Raw genomic sequence first — 17061 nt, 5'->3', positions numbered from 1 at the left:
AGTCAAGGAAGATGATTGGTCACTGGCAATTCGTTTGAAGCAACATAATTGCATGGCTGCTTCATGCGGCCCTTAATTTCTTTCTATCTTTGTTCTATTAATATGTTGTCACGTGTGTTAAAGTTAAATCACAATTCAGAAGAAGCAATTTCGATTCCATTTATTTTAAGTCCATGCTGCTTTGACGTTCCAAGTTCAATAAAAGATAAGTCCTATAATGGATCTTTTTAATTTATTTTTATTTTGTTTAATTCACTTTCCTGAATTCAGCATAACTATTAATTGCGCCTTCAAATTCGTTGTAATAGTAAGAAATAAATACTAATTTATTTTAAGTTATAGGTATTTTGGTTTTAAGATGGTTGTTTTGACATTGTACTTCCCAATGATTACACCTATTCTAGTTAATATATATATATATATATATATATATATATATATATATATATATATATATATATATATATATATATATATATATATATATATATATATATATATATATAACAACTATAGAGCAACAGCAAATAATTGTTCTAATGACATTGGATGGAAGTCTGAAGTAAAGTGAATGAGTCATGACTACTTTTTTTAGTAAACATTGGCTTGTTAAAAAAGTTGGACTGTATTAAAACTATAGCAATTATTTTTCCTGCTCATAAAGTACAGCGGGACATGATGAAGACAAAAAAATTAAAACCATTTCAGTGGAGACTGGAGAAATTTAATTTGTTGGATTGATAAAATTAATGAACAGTTCTTTTGTTAACCAAAAAACATGAATACGTTTTCATTATTACTTTTTTATTATTCTGTTAACACATCACACTCATTCGTTTTTATGTCCATATCGTGATTGTTTCTGTTTTAATTCTTAAGCCCTTTTCAAAGCAGATAAAGTTCTTATAACTCAAACTCTTGCTCCTCAAAAAGGTCTGTTTTTGACATCTGGGGGTTTTGCTTATATAGCAATTTGGATTGAAATTATTGTCTTGAAATGGAAAACCAGTCATTTTATTACAGCTGCATTTGACTTTATTCTGACTGATATTCCCGTAAATATAGTAGTGGGCACAAACTTAAACGCAATAAATGTTGGATCAAAGATTCTGATCAATGTACTGAATTTGTGACATAGTATTTAATTGATCAAACACGGATTTTCCTAAAGGATAAGCCCCCTATTATTGTGTTTTTTTTCTTTTTGATTTACATACATTTATTTATAGTTTTTAAAGAACTTTATTTTTTAAGCATCGTTTAATATCTGTCACACAGCCACAGTTCATGTCCCTCCATTAATCACACATGTATCTATCTGAAAGTGGACAGCCTGATAATGAATATGCTCTGTGTTGGCACTGATTTTAAATCGACCACAGCACATAAAACCATGCCTGTCCCCTCTTTTGCGGTGTTATTTAATGTCAGAGATCTCCTGCACTGACAGACATTATTGACAAACTGACTCCATCTGCTTTTTGTCTGCCACCATTAGTCAGAACTTCAACATTGGGCATAAACCCAGCTCCATCGCTCATCTCTTGTGTCTGATATCACATTCTCAACATTCTTTCACATCATATTTTGGTTGTATTTTCAACATGTATTTGCTTAACGCTACTGTCAAATTTTGTGTCACAATAGAATATGAAAACACAGTCAATGGAATGAGTTCCCTGACATAGGTTTTATGAACTCAAATATTTTGAAATAATAATTATAATAATTTGACTGGGCCTATACCATTTTGAATAAAATTAGAAGGGGGGGGGGCATTATTTTAGAGACTACATAGCCACACTTCAGTTGGCTATTATGTGAATGAAGGGAGTCTGTGAGGAGCAGTAATCAACATAAACTTAGTGTCGTTAGACTATGACTTGCGGCTTGTTTGTGATGCAGTCCAACAGCCCTGGAGTCTGTCAGGAAACATTTATGTAAAGAGACAAGGGGGAAGGAAGTCGCTCCCCCTAACAAAGGACGTACTCGCAGACGAGAGAGAAACTGATCGATAAAACCTGCAGAGAGCTATCAATCAAAACCTTGGTTTAGTAAATTATGCTTTTATCAGTATTGAGCTGACCACTGTTACTGAATAACTTAAAACAATGTAATGCAGGCTAACACAATGCATTTATTATTGTTAGGAGTATGTGTTTTTGACAAATATTCAAATGTGTTCGCTTTTCTTTACTGCTTCTCCTATTATTCAAATATGACTTTTTTCCTTGTTTGTTATTGTTTTTCCTGAATTCACTTATTGTAATCACGTCTACACTCATACAAAACTGCACACAATGTCCAAAGCCTTTCCTCAACACAGGTAACCATGACAACATCACCGTTACCTAAATGGACATTCTGTACTGGTTTTGCATCAATCAAGTTCTATATATACTGCTTATCCTGTCACGGTTGTGCAGAGCTGCAGCCTTTTTCAGCCAGCAAAGGGCAAGTGGCAGACATCACTCTAGACTGATCAATCACAGGCCACATATAGAGACAACCATTCACATGCCTTGTACTCAGTAAAGCACTTTGCAATGCAGACAACGATAGTGGCAGTGTTTGTGTACTTGTTTTTTGTTTTGTTTTCTGTTTTCCGCAAACTAAATACAGTACTAATCCGCTTGTTGTGGTTTCAGGTATATATTTGTCAAACGGGTTAAAGTCCTATTATTTTTTTGGGGATTCAGTTTGCAATCTGTTGTGACATTATTGTTGGAACTAGCAAAAGCAGAGTATCAGAAATACCATTTTGGTGCTCCCGCCCCATGAATTCCCAGCCCGCTCTCTGAGGATTAACTCGTTTAGGCGAAGCACGGGAAACTCAATAGGACCAATTGAGAAATAATATATTGAATCTGGTCGTTCAGAGGTCTTCTCGGCCCTAGTGTAGTACTACACTAGTGAAACGTTTGTATCAGATAGCATAGACAGCATAGTATTTTTGTGTCCATACAGTATGAAAACAGATAGTAAAACACTTTTTTTTATGTTAATACAAAGGCAATTTAAGATGTTGTCTTTTCTTAGGCCATTCCACTGATATGTATATTTTAATTAATTAATTTTGCTTGACGTCAACATGTCTCTTGATACTATAATATGAATAGTAAAATCCAGATAATACAACCAAAAATGTATGTTCAGTGAGTGTGTGGATTGAAGTTTTGCTTAAAAGGCATAGGTGTCATGAAACGAATGAAAGTGGGGCAAATCTGCCTGTAGAGATGCTGCTTCTGCCCGGGGCAAGATGTCGCATTTTAGGACTGTAATTACAACATTATGGCAGAGGTGACTGGATTAAGGCTCTGGCAGCAAGCTGAAAATCAGCTACAAGGCCAGTAAATGGCAACAGACTTGACATTATTAGCCTTAGGTGACGGTTTAAGACTCTCTGTCAACACTCGCTTTCCTTTCCTCCATTGCAACGGAAGCTCAGGGAAATGCTGACAGAGACTAGAGAAATATGTCTATGATTTTACAATGAACACTGCCCCGCAGAAATATCAGTAAAACATGCATAATTGTGTGAAAATGCTACTGTAAATGGAATCAACTGCAGTTATAGTTGACTTCTTCCCCAATAAGTCTCTAAGGATAATGCACATGAAAAATATGATTGCTACTATCATACACAGACCGATTTTGTTCCAACAGCTCCTTGCACTGAACCTCTGCTTTTCGAATTACATGATTTGATCACAATGCTGACTGACCACACCCACCTGCCATTGTGGTCACCAAATAAATAGAAAAAAATCATTCAATTTTCTGCAAACAGCCTTCCTAGAGCTAGAGATGTGGCTAATTGATGCTTGTGCTAAATAATGCAACCGTGAAAGGAGCCCTCTTGGTGAAGAACTAAATGTTTGATTACTACCCTGTCTTAATAATTTTTGCAGTCTCGTCTTTTGGACAAGACAGCTTTCGGGGTAAATGTCCGCAAATGGCAAACCTTGTCAAGTTTTAGCACACAGAGAATAGAGACTCAAGTGAAACTAGGGACACAAACATGTAATTTTTCCCTCCATCTTTATCTGTTTCCACTAAAAAATATGTTTACAAATTAGGGAAGCTGAAAGGTGAATAGCTTCATGAAATATAATTTATTTCTTCTTACATGTACTAGTTATCTGCAATTGACTGAAACTAGATAACGGTGTAGCTCACCTCTTGCCAAATTGTCAGCTAGGATAAGATCTCGTGACAGTTGTGAGGATAAGCTGTGCAGATGATGGATGGTTGTATGGATGGATGCCTGAACACAAGACAGATAGATGGATGGATGAATGAATGCAAGACAAATAGATGGATGGATGGATGAGTTTTTTTTCTCTTGTCTGGATATTCTTAGCTGGGTGGAATATACTATAGTATAGATCTACTTGTTGTCAAAGCTGGTTTGCCTCGACAATCATCTTCATACAGAGGAAGCAGCAAAACACGTGGTAGTTTTTAGCTCCCGGCCGAATGGAGGTTATCTGCACAGGAGGCCCCATCTCGATGGCTCTCAAAATGGTCGCCGCTCGGTCCGCTTCCTTTGTTCTTGGCTAGCCCCCTTGGCTAGCCCCCACCCTTCCTAAGAAGGGGTCAGCGCTCGACAGAGCCAAGCGACCACCTCGAGGCCTCCCATCCAGATACGCCGTCCAGTTGGTCGGTTATAGTATTTAATAGAAGTTTAGGCGGAGGCGGGACCAGAAAAAGGGGTGTGTATATACAAAGTGATGACAGGCCTTGACCTGTAGGTGTCAGTAAAAATTCTATTCTAGTGACTAAATTCATAAAAGGTGCAAGATTAAATATAAAAATACAGTTCATATTTCACATTTCCCCCCTGTTGTAACTTGAAAGAATTTTCATTAAACATATCAATTTGTATCCCTCCCCTCCAAGTTCTAGAATACAAATATCATTGACAGTTACTCAACAGGGTATGGAAAATAACAAAATCACATGTAAAAGCAGAGGCGAGAAATGATGTAATCAGTGGTAAAAATTCCTCTACGTCACTCTTAATGAGCGAACCCAATATTTAAATCAAGACAAACACATTTGCATAGAGGACTCGTCACACTTCGAAAGAATGCGATAATCTCCAGTATGGTCTGTCATGCGGTGATACTGTGTCACTATAACCTACTAGCATGTGCTGGATTGTGTTTTGAATCATAACTTTCATACAGGGGATTACACACATAAAAAATACAGAACAGTAGCAAAAACCGCAAGGTTGCAATTTTAAACAGAATTGAGAATCATGACCCGGTTATTAACCACGACCACAATGATACACCTACGGCTGAATGATCCTGGGCCATGGTGTTGACTAGGGCCTTTATTTCAGTTACGGCACGAGTAATGTACTGGTTTCATCTGGGATGAAGGTGCAGCAGTGTTCTCCCATCATGGCACACACATCTCCATCTTTGGCTGTTATCAGATCCAGGACTATCGGTCCTGCAACTTCCCTAAAGGCTTTTAAATCATCTGCTATACCCTGTAGGGCCTTGACAGTTTGGTTAATGAACACTCATGTAACAGCTCAATGTCTTTACACATGATTTTCTGGGGGGGTGGACCACAACCTTTGGTCAACAGGAACATCATCGCACCAGATTGAATCACGTGGTTTGAATTGCACTGATTTTGCACTGATTTTGATATCTTACTGTTATGTTCACTCCCCTTAAAAGGAATGCATCTTAGACCATCTGCACGACTGCAGATTTAAATGTGACGCCTCGACCCAGTGAATTCAGGATGTCAGGATCTGTGGAAATGGGTATACGGCTACACACATAACAACTTTCATTCGCAACAATCAGTTTTTTCTGGAACACCATGAAATTATACCACACGTCTTCTTCATAGTAGTTCTCCAGATTGTTCTTTCATCTTGCTGTTGAGGGATCGAAGACCCTCCAGGGCCTTGGTTAAACTCCCGTCAGCTGCTGTATTGTTCGGGATGAACGTGCAATTTGGTCAGCGAGTTTATACTCATCTAGATATGCTGCGGGGAACCCCGATGTTGATGTAGGTTGGGTCCCCATCCAAGAGCGGACCGCTTGGCTCTGCCTTTCCAGTGATGAGGCAGGACGTTTCCTGCACTTGTTTTCCAACTCGAGTCTCTGTGGGCGGGGCGTTCAGATACGCCCAGGTTGTCATTGACAGTGCAGTCACTGACAGTCCAGTCACTGTGATGTGGGTGGCAACAGCTTTCACTGTGGCTTCTGTATAGAGGTGCAAAGTCTATGGGAGGTCAGGGTTAAGTGAGGGGTGCTCGTGGCAGGTGAGTAGACGTCAGATGAGTTTCTTCACGGACAAGGGTTTTGACACCGTCCGACTTGGTCCACTCAGAGTCACCTGTCTCGAACGACCTTGAACCGACCTTGGTGAATCGACTTTGACTTTTCAGTGATCTTTGCTGCTGTGGAGGTTGGTGAGTTGGGCCACGAATGGGTCTTCCCATCGTGGAGAGAACCAGGACTTCCTTTTATGACTCGGATCAGGATCCAGTCACCTGGCTTCACCACCTCCTGCAAGATAGACAAAAAGATCACGGCAGCTTACATGTTCTTTGGATAAGTTTCTCTCCTTCCTTAGTCTCTCGTCATGGTTAATCTTCCCATAGAGGAAGTTGAAATGGTCTTCCATGAACTATCTCAAAAAGGTGTTAATCCCGAGCTAGTTGGTACTATCTTCATATACGTTTTGGCCAGTGTTAGGCGTTCTGGCCATGGCTTATTTATTTCCCCCATGGTTTTCTTAAGCCTTGGTTTTATCGTACCATTTGTCCACTCTACTTAGGTGTTTTGCCATGTTTTGCACTATGCTGTTTGCAAAATGAGCTCCATTGTTACTCCAGCTGATTCTGGAGATCCCATGTTCTTTACAGATCAATAAAATAACAAATTAAACAGTTCCTTCAAAAATTTTAAAAGTAGGTATTTCGATGTCCATCATATCTTCCTCCCTTTTGAGGCATTTATGGCTCAATTTTGGAATAATTTTTGGTAGGCACGGTAGGCCTTTAGCTTTGTACAGTTCGTCTGCTGACTGTTCTTGAGATCGGCTCAGTTTTGTTGTTGTCTTTAACACGTGCTTAAATTTGCTTACGGCTATTTGGTTCGGCTTTATACCCCAATGAACAAAAATTGCAACAATCTTACTTATTCCATCACTATAGTTTGTGAAAATTTAAATGCCTTATCAGTCAAAATCAAATATGCTAGCTGGTATTCTATTATGATCACTGCTTCTTTGTTAAGATCAAGAACCATATTTGTTTTTCCCTTTCCTCTAATTACACAAATTAACTAATCATACTTAAAACTAGGAAAAACACAAAAAGCAAACCAGGGTGCTTTCTCCCCAGGAAAACAGCTTTCCCGTTCTCTGTAACAGTTAAATTCACATCAATTAATATTCCAGAAACAAAATGCACACATTTATAATTCTGAATATAATTGAACCCACTAAATTGTAATCACCCCTTGTTTGTCAAGGTTAATATTTTAGCATAATTGTATCCTTTAAAGCAATTAAAACTCATTACTTATAAAATGCATACTAATCAAGTCCCAATTCATTTAACAATGTGTATTGCGTTGCATATTAACTCAGTTGTTTGAAATTCAAAATATCCCAATCTAGTAGTCTTATTATCAAATGTAACATCCCATTGTCTTTGGAGTTTGTCAATCATCTCCTATAAAACTTTCTTAATCAATATTTTTCAATAGTCAGGCATAAAATTAAAATCTAGTAACATTTCTATCCATTGTAGTTTATTTTCTCTCTAATTGTTTACTTTAAAAATCTGTAAGAAGATTTGTCTCAATTGTTTACTTTAAAAATCTGTAAGAAGATCTAATCTCAATTGTTTACTTTAACTATCTATAAGAAGGTTTAGTCTCAATTGAAACGCTTTCACTTTTTTTTATGGAGACAATAAAACCAATATAAAAAGTTCCTCATGGCTTACAGCATCGCTCCCCGAGCAATAATCTCTCCAATCAATATTTGAGTGCTTGCCATTTCGTCTGATTACGTCAAAAAGTTTATCTTACCTGTCTCCTATAAACGTTTCAACTGAGAGAACCTTCTTATAGTGCACAAAATGGATCCCGCTATTTTCATGTTTGCTGGTTGGTCAGGAACGCGTGTGTTGAGCACCCAGGCTCCCGGGACCGCCGTTGGTCCAGTCTGTTTTCTGTTAGGAACCACAGTCTCCTCCTGCTAACCCAAATTCATTGTATTCCTTTAAAGTTTTTTTTTCTTTTATGCAGATAGCCAGATTTGCCTCATCCTCTAGTTCCAATCGTGTAGTGAATAATGGCGTTTGGTATGGTCTACTTAATAGGATGTCCATATTTTGTTGTCCGGTTGACCTCGTTATGTAGGCGCAATGATTTCATAACGAAATATGGAACCTTTTTTCAATTCAGTCAATTATTCTGTTAACACAATTTGGATGCCATTATCACAATAAATCAATAGTACTTTGGAATTTCGTATCAAGCACTGTCTGTTTTTTGTTTTTCTCAGTGCTCCTAAATTTCGCATAGCAGATTTGTTTCTCCACTTCAAATTTCACATTTGGAGTACTGCTGCTTTTTCATTAAAAATTTCCTTGGACGAAATATTTTTCCATAATTTGGCGTTGCCATCCGTGAAACGGCTTATTGGCAAATTCTGAAATCGATTCCAATTTGCTAAATCATTTTCCACCTTGATACCTAATTGATTGATCATATCTCGGTGGTCGGCCAATCAAAAACACAAAAAGGACAAACAACCATTCACGCTCACTCATTTTCAGACATCCGTGGTCTGCAATTTTTTTATCACTGGTGAAGAGCGCCATCCCCAGTCCTGGGGCTTCTTGGCAGCTAACCACCTTTCGCTGTGTCATGGCAAGTCATTCTAAAAGGAAATAGGTCAATGTTGTTTGGTTGGCATCAATTGTTCGATTCTAATGCAATTAATATTCTAATGGTCATTAATATGAACCACGCTAAAGCATATTCCACCTGTTGATGGGCAAAACAATGAATTGCCATCCGTGCACTGATCACAAGTCATGATGTTTATTGCATCTCAGCGAAATTATGCCTATCCTAAATTAATTATTTTATCTAAACTTGCCAGCTACAATTTACCTAATAATTTGGATCAATGCCATTTCTGCATTGTCTTCATGTTTGATATCATTAATAATTTGGATGATTCCTAATCCTTAAGTCTAAATCGCAAATCCCTCTCTATTTGCTAAGATAGCTAAATTGCACTTGTTGAATTGCTGTTCTGCTCCAAGCACTATGCTTATTTAATATAAGAGCCATTTTTTGTAGCTCACTCTTACCACAATTAGAATTTTGAGAAACTAACCTTCTACTTAGCAATTTCTTAATCATTTCCTAATGATAAATTTCAGTGTTTATTAGAGGACCCATAATTTGTCACTAATATGTTATATTGTCAATTTTCTGTCTCTAACTGTCTTCTTTTCTTTCTATTACTCTCTCTGCTCATGTCTCTTCATCACTCCTCCTCCTTGCTCATCGTGTGGAATGTGAGATGTAACCTGAGATTTCTTGCATTCCAGTCCCCCAATCCCCCCCCTCGTGCTCCTGGCCTCTGCGAGTGGAACCTGGCACGAAGAGTGGGCTGAGCAAAGGGGGGCACTGTTGTTGAACAGGCCTAATATATATATATCTTCTTGGGTTAGTGGAACGCTGGGGAAGAAAGGCAGTTTTAACTTCAGTTGGCTCGCCGCCATTTTTTCTCTTTGTCTGTGGGCTCGGCCATTTTTCCTCTCACATGTGGTCTGCTTTTCAACCCCCCCCCACCATCCTGTACCAATGCACCCTCTCTTAAATACTTATTTTTATCCGTCTAAGTATTCTTTTTCGCCGATTAAACTCCTATTTTTCGCGGCAATCATACTTATATCGTTTATGAACGCGTCATAGCGTACTTATATATATCTATATATCTATTCATATGAAGATTACTTGCATGCGTTTATAGTTTTATTCTATTTCTTTTTTTTTTCTTTCTTTATATCGAGCTCTTTCATTATCTTGGCACTGTATGACAATATATTTCTTCTATATTTTTAACACAACCCTCGAAGTCCCTTCGCGGGGAGGCGCTACCTCCCATTTTGTCTGCTTTCCAGGCAGAGGCCGACACACAGCCTTTTATCGTGCTGTATACTATTAAAACATTATTCCGACACACAGAAAAATGTCTTTCCGACACACAGAAAGAAGAATCTCCGACACACAGAGAAGAGTATACGCAACTTTTCTTTTTGGGACTTGGTGGGTTAGATTCTACAAATTAATTTTAAAAAGTGCCTTACCGTTTTTTGGTGCCTCCTCTGTACGAAAGGATAATTCGTAATCTGTTCCCGGGCCAGCAGGCCAGATCGCCCTCTCTCAAGGCTGGAGTAGCCGACGTCAAGCCATCCATCCTTCTGTCGATCTGCCGTGGCCGGAAAGCAGAGAAGAATCTCGGGTTTCAGGCACCAAAATGTCAAAGCTGGTTTGCCTCGACAATCATCTTCATACAGAGGAAGCAGCAAAACACGTGGTAGTTTTTAGCTCCCGGCCGAATGGAGGTTATCTGCACAGGAGGCCCCATCTCGATGGCTCTCAAAATGGTCGCCGCTCGGTCCGCTTCCTTTGTTCTTGGCTAGCCCCCTTGGCTAGCCCCCACCCTTCCTAAGAAGGGGTCAGCGCTCGACAGAGCCAAGCGACCACCTCGAGGCCTCCCATCCAGATACGCCGTCCAGTTGGTCGGTTATAGTATTTAATAGAAGTTTAGGCGGAGGCGGGACCAGAAAAAGGGGTGTGTATATACAAAGTGATGACAGGCCTTGACCTGTAGGTGTCAGTAAAAATTCTATTCTAGTGACTAAATTCATAAAAGGTGCAAGATTAAATATAAAAATACAGTTCATATTTCACACTTGTTTACCTTTTTTTCCCATATCAAACTACCGCCTGATGAGATTGAGTGATAGGATGTCAAGCATGTCAAATAAATCTTCATTTTACAGATTTAAAACCTCACTGAATGTCAGCCATCCAGGCAGGGCCATGTATTTATGACTGCTGCCATTGGCAGTGATTATATTATCCATTATACAATATGTGTTGACCCAGGCATTCGTTTAATGCACATAAACTCAATGTCATTCCCTCTTCTCTGCCATCAATATTTTTCAGGCAAAGTGCTGTTTTTTTTCAAATTCATTAAACATTGTAAAGCTAAAAGGCCATCGTTCAGTAGTTGTCTCTCAAATTTTAGTCAGGTGTGTCACTCCCTTGAGAGTCTAAAAGCTGCAACACTCATATTTTCTTGATTCTTTACTTAAACATGCAATTTACAACTTTCAACATAGTGCCAAATATTTCCTTTCTTGATCTTATCTCTCGTTTTTCTGTGGCCATGCTTTTTATTACTACTGTTGTCTTGCTGGATACCGATATTATCCAGATTTTCCTGGTTTAAAGCATGTTTCAGTTTTAGACTCACAGCGATCTTGATTTTGTAGCCCCCATAAATCTTTGTGGTTATTGCCAACCGTTCAGTTTCTTTACATACTATTTGATAAAAATTTAAAACAATACCTGAATATAGTTTGTGTACATACTAGATCACTTTACTTTAGCTACAGCAGGACTACTACCAAACTAAACATAACTCAATGCAGTGTCTGAGTGCCACCACACTCTTTCTTTTATTGAATAAGAAATGATATGCAAAAAAATGTGTTACTATCTTTCTAGTTGAAGACTAATACAGTATGGACTAATGGAAACCTAAACGTAGTCTGACGACCAAGCATGTAATTTGAGACAGTTGCCAATTGGCCCATTGGAGATCTTTTCTTTTCTTTTCCTTAGGTCAGCCCACCCCATAATTTAATCAAATAAATCAGACAATATTGGCACATGCTAACATCAGTTCCTCTAATGTGATTTGTGGAACATAATTGTGTTAGAAATTGAAATGGTGAATTCCTAACAGGCTGAGCAACTGCCATTATAATTTTTGGAATAGTACTAGGTTTCAGGTCTATGTCCATCATCAATTCTGTCTCTTTTTTTCTGTAGGAGGTCCCTGGTATCCCACATCTACATGGCTATCCTATAAAATCTTCCAGCCTTAAGGATAACCATGAGCGCCGGATCTCCCACTCCCTGTATGAGACTTTTGAGGGCTTCAACCATACGTCCACTCCATCACCAAAATCAGTAGGACACTTTGGTGAGTCATATTGTGAAACAATATTTTTCCACACACTCTTTCACACATTTATAAGATAAGCATGACCATTTGGTTTAGAACATCAAGGTCAACTAAAATATATTTGGCTTATTGATGATTGCAAATTCCCTGTGTGTGCATGTAAATATGAACAATTGTTTTGGTGTCAATAGAAGTAGTTCACTTGTATTTATTTATATCTGATAAGAAACAGAAGGAATTCTGAGGGGTTTTGGGGAATATTATCTGGTAACATTCACCCTAAAGTTTCAGAACACATTCGAAAGTCATTGTACAAACAATTGTGCCTGCTTTAGAAACGTAATATGCCCCAAAAACAAGTAGAAAGAAGAGTGGTGTTATATTGAGCTCTGCAAAAGCCAAGCAAGGGATCAATCAAGGAATCTTATATCTCATGATATTTGTGCATCCTCTACATATGAAAAACTGCAATTTATATTTATGAACGTGACTACTATTAGTAGACTAAATTAGATTATTTTTGCTTTTTCCATCATTTGTGTGTTACCGGATTTCTACTATTTCAAGACAGTAAATGTGCCTTTTCCACAATTTTAATAACAGCCTTTGCTAGCTTTTACTAAATCCCCCAGTATACTACTTTCACAACCTTACCCTCACCTCCATAGCTCTGTATCCCAAGGTACACACCACGTTTCACAATGCCAGCCCCAAAGGGATTAACGTCATGACTAATCTCCCCTGCGTTAACTCTACTGCTGACTGGTTTCACTCAAGCCAATTCCCAATCTGCCCAACTGACATCAACTGGCTGACATCTTAGCTCTTTGACTGTATTGGAATTGGCAATTCAATCCTCCACAAGTCACTGCTGTCATCTTACTATCGATGTTCTTTCCACGTGCATGCACACAAGTCAGGTTAAGGGAGAGACTTTTTTTCTAATGAAAGAAGAAATTAAACATTTTTTCATCTAACCTGAACATCCTCAAATTATCCTTTTCATAAGAGTGTTTTTCATATTGCTCACTGGTATTTGTATTCTCCCTCCTTTGTTCGTCTGTTCTTGAAGCACTCGACTTTGTGTCTGTTACATATAGCAGATGTGATGACATTGTGAGATGGCAGTGTTCCTCGCCTTTCTGCAGTCCTTCCCTTCTCATTTGTACGCCTATCAGACACACAAGTTCAGTCAGAGTGGTGCCACTCTGCCACTGATGATATGAGATCAGAGGCTGTGTCAGACAGAATCTTCTGATGGTTAATTAAGCCTCCGGATCAATAGGGCTGACATCAACTCCATACCTTGACTCCCCATCTCCTTTTTTTCCCTCCTGGTCTTTCATCACCACGCATCACCCACGCCTCCCATTTCGACATCAAATTAATCCAAATTGATTGTTTTTTTCTTCTTCTAAGTTTGCTTATTTATTCCACTGGCTAGTCTTCCAATAGCATGTGAATACTATGACATCTACTCTATTTTCTGTATGGTCCACTTTTTTTTGCTCTTTCTTTCTCTGCCAGCTTTAAAGAATTGTTTTTAAAGGCAGTAGCTCTTTAATCTCCCAATTTGATTCTTTTGATGTTGCCCGGTATGTGTGAGATGTGGCAGTTGTAGTTAGGGGGCCAGATGTTATGATGTGACTTGTCAAGGTCATGATGCTCACAGCCACTGGCCCTTGACTGTCAACTCGATGTGATGTATAAAGCTGGTAAATTATCAGAAAGGCTGGACATGCAGGCTTGGTAGTGTAGGATCACTGAATCTATTTATCTGCATGCACACTAGACTGTATATCAATCAGGTTATGCATGGTTTCCAAAGAGTAACTTGGTCTGAAACTGTGAATCTTTTTTTCTGGTTGGAAGCGGATAGTAATTATCCTTCTACTGAGAACACTGTTTTCACCAAAACATGTATCTGACAAAGCATTGTTTAAAAAAACTGAAAACAAAAAAGAAATAAACCTTTTCAAGTTGGCTACATTTCAGGCAGTAATTCACATGAAAATAATATGACATGACATTTAAGCCAACTGCTATTATTGATTGCAGCAGAATTTATCCTTTATCTCTGCTGAGGTGTTTGGAGCTGTCATTCGGGTGTGTCCCTTTGTGTGTTTTTGTGTGCGTTATGTATCGATGACACACACACACACACACACACACACACACACACACACACACACACACTTATCTAGATATTAACAGCGAAAAGCAATCCAATTCCCTATTTTCTTCAGTAAACCATGCAGTTCTGTGATATTGTCAGTTTCGTCGTCACACGTGCACGAGCCTCTGGGTTGGATCCATAACTAGCAGGGGGTGAAGTGAGAAATGTTCTGCTTGACTCCCGGCTCAAATTAAATGAGTTTCTGATAATTCAGTTGCATTCCTTCTTTCTAACCACCCTCCCTTTTGCCTCTGGGGAGTCAAAGGACAGGATTTTATTTTTTTTCTGAGAAAAAAAAAGAACAAAATAGAAATTGAGGAAGAAACAAAGTGCAATGAAATGTCCAGTGTGTGCACAGTGTGACAATGACAGCCAGGTGATCATGCAAGGTTGTTATCACAATCGGCTGGCTGTACTTTCCGTTCTGTCCAACTGAAACGGGCTGCTAGGTGTCAAGTCCACATGCTGGGGTGAAAATTGAAGACCGCAATCCAACGGTGTATTAATGTAAACATTTGGAAGGGCCTCCAAACCAAGAAGAGCTGGGGTTGTAGGTGGGAAGAGGATGAATGATAATATTGTTGGCAAACTGGAAAAACATCATAGTGTGATGTAGTGTTCGCATGCTCGGTTTTCCCCCTACTCCCACTTAAAATGTCCCAAAGAGGATCTGTCGTAATTCCTTTTTTTTCTTCTTGTCCTGCAGAGCTAGATAGCTAGATGTCTAGATGTGTTTCATGAACACTTCTGATTTATGTTCATTATCAATACTTTATATCTGCACTAGTATTTTCACATTAACCTAGCCTGGATTTTCAAAGTTGCCACTCTTTCAATGAAATCCCATATCCAACATAAGGGAACAATGTTAGGATATAGTCTGTCTTTGCACCTATATCTCAGATATTTAGTTTTCACATATTCCTACACATGTATAGGACTGATAGGCTTAAGTGAGGACGGGTTATTCTGATCAAATGACCATTAACTGTCCAAGATGAATACACCACATGTGAAGGATGAGTATGAAATCAGAAGGTACGAGTATGTGTAGTGGATGCATATGGAGGGGAGACGATTATTCTATGAGTGTGACCTCATTGTTTTGTGCTCAATCTACAGCATCTTGGTTCAAACAGGGAAAGAGGAGTTAATCTCTCATCTATTGGAATGAACATAGTTCTCCAGCCACAGAACTTATTTATCTGTGTCTGCTCTTGCTGCCAAAGGGAGGAAGAACATTTCTGCTTCACTATCACTAAATCGCTTCCATACAGCTGACCACAACTGTCCTGAAGGTTGTTGGGAAAATGTGAATTCCATTCATGATGAGCTCCATTGACAGGCAAAATGAGAACATCTCTAAAGTCTCTGTCTTTTCAAAGTTCCTGAGTCTAAACATAAATTAATGACACACACTTTGTAAAGAAGTGTTGTAACTGAAACTTGTTAGAATTTGGATTGAGGTGTCCCATCAGCACCTCCGTCTTCATTTTCTCAAATCAAGCTGGAAATTGCTAATTAGTCACCTTCTCACCTAGAAAGTCAGATTATAAAAAGTAAGGAAGATCATTATTTCCTGCATTAAGACTCCCACACTTTCTTGACGAGATCCGAGGTAAAGTTTTACACCCTGGAGGGAAACACTATAATAACAAATCCTGCCTCAACAAGCTTCTTAAAATTGCTTTCTCATTCCCCTATAAGCCTGCTCTTTTATTGGGTGGGGGTTACTTTAAAACGGCATATTGCACATTAATATTTGTTACGCAATGCATGACATCCTAAAACATTTTAATACATCTACATTGGTAGTAAAAATGTCCAAAGGCAATGAAGGCATTGGTTTGTACCCACAAACACATAATGATTGCCAGAATTAGTGTTATTAAAAAGAAAAAAAACACTCGACCTAAAATCATTTTTTCTATTGTAATAGTACCAAGAGTGAGTCACATTTTCTTCTACTGTAAATTTTTAAAGCATCAATACAGCCTTTAATTATGTATCTTTTTCCAGATTTGTAATTGTATCATATTGCATAGAGTGAACAGAGAACAATAATTAACAATAACATAGTGCTATAGTTTTTTTTTTTAGGTGGACATTTTGAAATACTGAAATACACAGTACAAATCTTGTTGTATTTGTAGTTTTATGACATGTTTACTGCAGGGCAGGTCTCTTTTTTTCTATTAATTTGTTGTTTATATTAAGGTAATAGTTTTTGGCACCACCACACCATTTGTTTTTTTAGACTAACGTCACAATAATTACATCATTATTAATTTCCAGCAAAACTGAGCCCCCCTGGCCAGCCAGCTGAGTTCAACAATTGCCTGGAGTTTAGCTGCCCCCATGTTGATTTACAGTGCCTATGAATTCAATTACCCAAGGTTCGCTGTCAAGCTGCCCAAGTGAGAAATTGCCTTCATTTCACCTGTACCGAGTTTGCAGGCATTTGAAATCGTTCATATGTTAATGTTTGCTATCTAAATACCCCCCGATTCTTTCCACAAGAATCAATTATCACACATAGTTTTCATTTCCAAACATGTCACCTTACTCTGACACCATGAGACATATGCATGTACTTTACTCTATTATTAGTT

At 38.4% G+C, this 17061-nt stretch overlaps 1 protein-coding gene across 2 annotated transcripts in view; it reads left to right on the top strand.

Moving 5' to 3' along the window:
- Positions 1-17061, top strand: part of LOC144091577 (partitioning defective 3 homolog) — a 179810-nt gene that overhangs the window by 88947 nt on the left and 73802 nt on the right. For both annotated transcript variants that reach the window (XM_077624044.1, XM_077624043.1), the window contains exon 16: positions 12138-12291. In XM_077624044.1, coding sequence (XP_077480170.1) covers positions 12138-12291 — 154 coding nt within the window. The remainder of the gene's footprint in view (positions 1-12137; positions 12292-17061) is intronic.

The sequence above is a fragment of the Stigmatopora argus genome, chromosome 17 (assembly GCF_051989625.1).
Source record: "Stigmatopora argus isolate UIUO_Sarg chromosome 17, RoL_Sarg_1.0, whole genome shotgun sequence".
NCBI lineage: Eukaryota > Metazoa > Chordata > Actinopteri > Syngnathiformes > Syngnathidae > Stigmatopora > Stigmatopora argus.
The sequence above is the reverse complement of the archived record's forward strand: the minus strand, read 5'-3'. Positions and strand labels throughout refer to the sequence as shown.